The sequence below is a fragment of the Barbus barbus genome (genome assembly GCF_936440315.1).
Source record: "Barbus barbus genome assembly, chromosome: 35".
Lineage (NCBI taxonomy): Eukaryota > Metazoa > Chordata > Actinopteri > Cypriniformes > Cyprinidae > Barbus > Barbus barbus.
Window position 1 is genome coordinate 540001 of NC_136763.1, and position 5000 is coordinate 545000.

The window sequence follows — 5000 nt, forward strand, 5'->3', positions numbered from 1 at the left end:
CACACGTGCTATGAAAGCCTGTGTCTTTGACTGTATGAATACACTAACCATTTGTGTCAAAACGAGGGATATAGTTTGGACTACAGGACCCAGTGCGCTGAACTCTGACCTCTCTCTCTCCTGCTCCAGCAGGCTGGTGAACTCGTCACTCTTCCTCATGAAGTCGCTGTGGTTCCTCTTCTCGTCCTGCATCTGATGAAGCGTCTGTCTGTGAGCTCGCTCCACCAGCAGCAGCTGCTCCAGCATCCGTCTGTAGGTCTCCCGCTGCTTCTCCACCAGCCTGTCCAACTGACACACACAAACACGCTCAGAACACGCTCGGAGCTGGCCTGTGGGTCCGCAGAGCTGCACAGTAATGAACTACAGTTACTTCAGTACTCTACTTTACTTGAGTATTATTCTTTCTGGAAACGTATGACTTTCTCCTCTAAAACATGACTTTATTTTCAGACAGTTTATCAGTAATCACTCTTGTAGGGATACGGGAAGTGATTTCCCAGCATTTTTTAAACACTGACCAGTTGCAAATGTGATATTTATTAACAACAATTCAATAATAAGAAGAGTTAATTTTGTGGTATATAATAAACACAATATTGTCTGATTTTGCCAAATTGTGTCAATGAAAATATTACTTATAAAGCCACAGAAAAGTTGTGCATCTCCTAAAAAAACCCAATACTGTAGGTGTTTGACTTGAAGCAGCACTGCAGACTGTTCTGTGTGTGACATCAAAGCACCACAAGAGTGATTCGAGAACGTTTTTAAACAATGTTGATGTCAAAACTTTGACGTTTTGATGTCAAATAAGTCTTTCTGTTTGGCTTTTGTTAAAGCAGTGCTGCTGTTGTAAAGTTACACAGCTACAGTTGCTGGGTTTGAAAGCAGTTTCAGTGTCCACTCGGTTCAAATGTGGATGAATGGTGAACATAGATGTGTGCACACACTGCCAGAGCTGTGTTTAATATTCTAAAAGCTCTTTACTCTAAAGATACTACAAGCTAGTCAGTATATTCAGTAGGCGTAATGTATTGTAAGTTGCTTCAGAGGTGCTGCAAGGATTACATACAATAATAATAATAGTTCATTGATGTAAGGAAATTTACTTTTGGTACTTTTAAAAACAAGTACTTCTGTACTTTTACTTAAGTAAAAATCAGTCTGTACAACTTTCAGTTGTAATGGAGTAATATTTGGCCAGCAGTATCTGTACTTTCACTCCAGTAGTTGTGTACTTTGTCCGCCTCTCATACCTCGCTCATGGGCTTCTCGTAGATGTCCTCCTGCCAGCTGCCGTTCTTGGCCTGGATGGCGTCTCTCTGCAGCGCCTTTAGCACATTCGGTGGCGTCACGAAGCCGTATTTGGCCTCCAGCAGAGCCAGATCGATTTTATCGGCTTTGAGGACGGTGATCACCTCGTCTCTGGCCTGCAGCAAACATACACGTGTCATTAAAACACAGAAACAACCTATGAATTCATTACAGGGAAGGACTTCTGTGTTTGCATTTAAAACTGAATGAATATTAACTGCCTGGAGCTCTGATTAATTTCAGAGGAACTGACTGATGTCTCTGTTTTTAACAGGGTTTGACTCTCTGCTGCAGAATAAGGCAAGAAAGACACCACAGGTGAACAGGTCAAATTTAACTAATGAACATCATACTTCCCCACTTTTGATTGCATTAAGAATTGCACACATTTTTTTGTATTACAAGTTTTCTGTTATGTTGATGCAATAATATGCCATAATTTGGATTCATTTTCAGAACATAAATCTGAATATTGGATGAAGCCAGATTCAAAATGATGGTTAGATTTTATTGACATTAGAGTTAAAGGTTTTTACTGAGAGGATTCGTATTTCTCTTTTTATCACTTCATAAGTAGCTACATTACGATACTTTACTCTAAGTGCACGCTGCAGTTTTATCTTCTGCCACTTTAAGTGCTCAATCTCTTTAAAGTCAGAAGGATTCTGATTGGCTGTCAGTGTATATTATTATGTATCAGCTGGAAAAAGTCACTTTGAAAGTGATTCCAACGATTTTGTTCATCGGAGTCGTACAGACTGGCACAGACTTCGCTATTCTCACAGTTACAGCAATTATTATAATTTTACTGTAAAAGTTTTCATTCTTGGTGTGAATTTGATGAAAATGGAAATAATGTCAGATCTTTTCTTCTGTATTGTGATGTACATCAGAGTCTAACGGATTACTGAAAAAGAACAAATGTAGGGCGGGACTTGGTTCTGTGCATCAGTTGTTGATTGGATGCTGAGATGTGGATGCGGCATATTCAGATGAGCGTGAGCTTGAGACTACATGATTGGAGAAATCCTGCATACGTCACCAGACAGAAGATCCAATTATGACATTCTGATCAAACATTACCAGATCAAAACATGCACGTGCAAAATAACACATGCACAGATGAATCTATAACATGCATTTAGAAAGCAGATGTGTGATTGTGATTTTGACGTGACCTGCAGTTCTCCTTCCAGCATGCTGAGGAGGAAGAGCAGATCGTCTCGTGAGAGGTCTCGGCTCTTGGCTGTGGTTTGCTCTCTCTGTGCTCGCCGTCTGCTGTCCATCGGGTTTCTCTGGACGGTGGCCGTGTCTTCATGAGCACGTCTCACCCCGTGACCCTCCTCGTGCTCGGACGTCTGCCGCCGTGCTCGTCCTCTGGGCGGAGACAGCTTCGCCTTCACCGCGTCTTCCAGCATGATCGAGCACCTGAGCGGGAAACAGAGAGGATTGTGGGAAACAGCACTTGCAGTTTTTTTCAGCTGCTTACACACATTTTCAAAACTTTGCCTCCTTTTTTTAAAACTTTACACAAATCCAAGAATTGCACACACAAAATGCAAAATGTCACGAACACATCTCAAAAGCAGACATTTGTCTTACATTACAAACACCTTTGTCATTATACTATATTTTTGGATATATCATATACACACAGTAATTTAAAGCTCTTCTTTCATGAGCTCCTGTACATTTCTGTTCAAGATGGAAAGTAATTGGCAGAGAGATGCTGATAAATTCACAGTAAACACGAAAGCAAACGTATTTTACTGTGACTACAGTATTACACCGAACAGAAGAGAAGAAACGGTTGTGTAGATGTGTGTTTATAGGCCTGTTCTAAAGCATGATCGGTCGGTGTTCAGTGAAGCACGTGTGGGGCGTTGATGAATTAGTGTGGCATTTTGGAAATCAAGACACTTCTTCTTAGATTTGTGTGTGTTTCATAGAGAACTGTGTGTTGTGTTTTGCAAAAAGTGTTTTATGAAATAAAAGTCTGTGAATTAGTGTCTGGTTTTGCAGATTTGGTGTGTTTCTGCTGTTTGAGTGACAGCTTTCAGAAACTGTGTGACAAGGACAGATTCTGTGTGGAAGCAGATGAATAAAAACTGTAATGAACACATCACATGACATACGAACCACATCACAGCGTGCACAAGCTCAAGTCAAATCCAGTCACATTTACTTCTGTAGCGCTTCATACAGATTATACAGCTTCACAGATAAACAGAACCACAGATTCAAACTTTAAAGCTCCTCTCTTTGTGGATGTCCTCAATTAGAAACACCATTCAGACTTGAAGCGCTTTCATTTCTATTGTAAAACAGCATAAAGCATATTTTACGAGTAGAGTTCGTTCTTTATCTCCATATAAAGGCAGCAGAAGTCTGTGAAACGAGTGTGTTTGCACAGCATGTTCAGACCGATCAACGCTGATCCATTAATAAAGCAGAGAAGTTGGCACACACACACACACAGACACACACACACACGATGAATCAGTCATGATGTCATCTATAAAAGAAAGATATCAGCCGTGGATCTGAATGAACTTGCAGGACTAAACAATGCCTGTCACACAAACACAAAAAATGGTTTTCACACTCGGTATTTCTGTCTTGTTTTCCAGTACAAATATCCAAACATCCTTAATTATAGACATATTTACTGGAACAGCAGTTTAAGCTTTAAACAAGAAAAGATATCTCCAGGTGTGGTCAGGAAAATACTCCCTTTGAGTTAACTTGATTTTTCTGACCCATTAGCAAATATTTTATTCTCATTTTCATCATAAACTCACATCTTCTTGATAAGTTTTTCAGAAAACAATATTTAATATCTTATTTCATGTTGATTTACTAATGTTTGTACTTTGTGTTCTGAAATGAACTTTCCATTCCATCTGATGTCTTTAGATTTACTGACCTTCACACAGTCATGAGGGTTCATGGGTGACCTCTGTGATGTCACTTCCTGTTCTGCTCGTCATATGACAAGAGTTCAGGAGCCCCTGCTGGTCAATAGTGTAACTACACCCTCAGACCCCATTCACTCATATCTGTGTGTTCTGATGAAATAACAACAGGCCAAGCACCATCAGCAAATATACAGCATATATACCCCCCCCAGGCAGATCTAGAGTCATATGACATGTTCAACTCACATGATTTGCTCAATGAGAAAATATATTAATAATGATAGTGTTGATAAAATTCTCCTGGATTTTGTTTTTGTGTGATCTTCAATTGTTTGAGTATATGAGTGTTAAAAACACTGTCTGGTGAGGTATGCAGGATTTCCCCAATCATTTAGTCTCTTAAGCCCCGCCTCTCAAGCTCATACACCACGCCCACATCTCCACATCCAATCAACAGTGATGCACAGAACCAAGCCCCGCCCTGCAGATATTCTTAAATGATAATCTGTTTCAATTTAAAATTTCACATACATTTATTCCTTTAGCAGACACTTTTAATGTCAAATAACCCTTCCATCTGTATTTGACCCTCTAACACTTACACTCTCTATTCTGACTCTGTTTTATCTATTTGTTTTCTTTTTTCATTATAAAAATGACCCTCTAACACTAGCATTCTCTATTCTTTTCTCTTTTTTTTCTATGCTGTTGTTTTGATTTTTTGTTCATTTTTTTTATTTAAAAAAACCTTGTGTAGTGTGTTAAGCTATC

At 39.4% G+C, this 5000-nt stretch overlaps 1 protein-coding gene across 1 annotated transcript in view; it reads right to left on the reverse strand.

Annotated features, from left to right (window-relative positions):
- filip1l (filamin A interacting protein 1-like) overlaps nt 1-5000 on the reverse strand; it is a 53586-nt gene that overhangs the window by 25175 nt on the left and 23411 nt on the right. The window contains exons 3-5 of the mRNA XM_079393358.1: nt 2490-2739; nt 1254-1427; nt 110-288 (exon numbers count right to left, since the gene is read on the reverse strand). Of these exons, the coding sequence (XP_079249484.1) occupies nt 110-288; nt 1254-1427; nt 2490-2729 (593 nt within the window). The 5' untranslated portion in view covers nt 2730-2739. The remainder of the gene's footprint in view (nt 1-109; nt 289-1253; nt 1428-2489; nt 2740-5000) is intronic.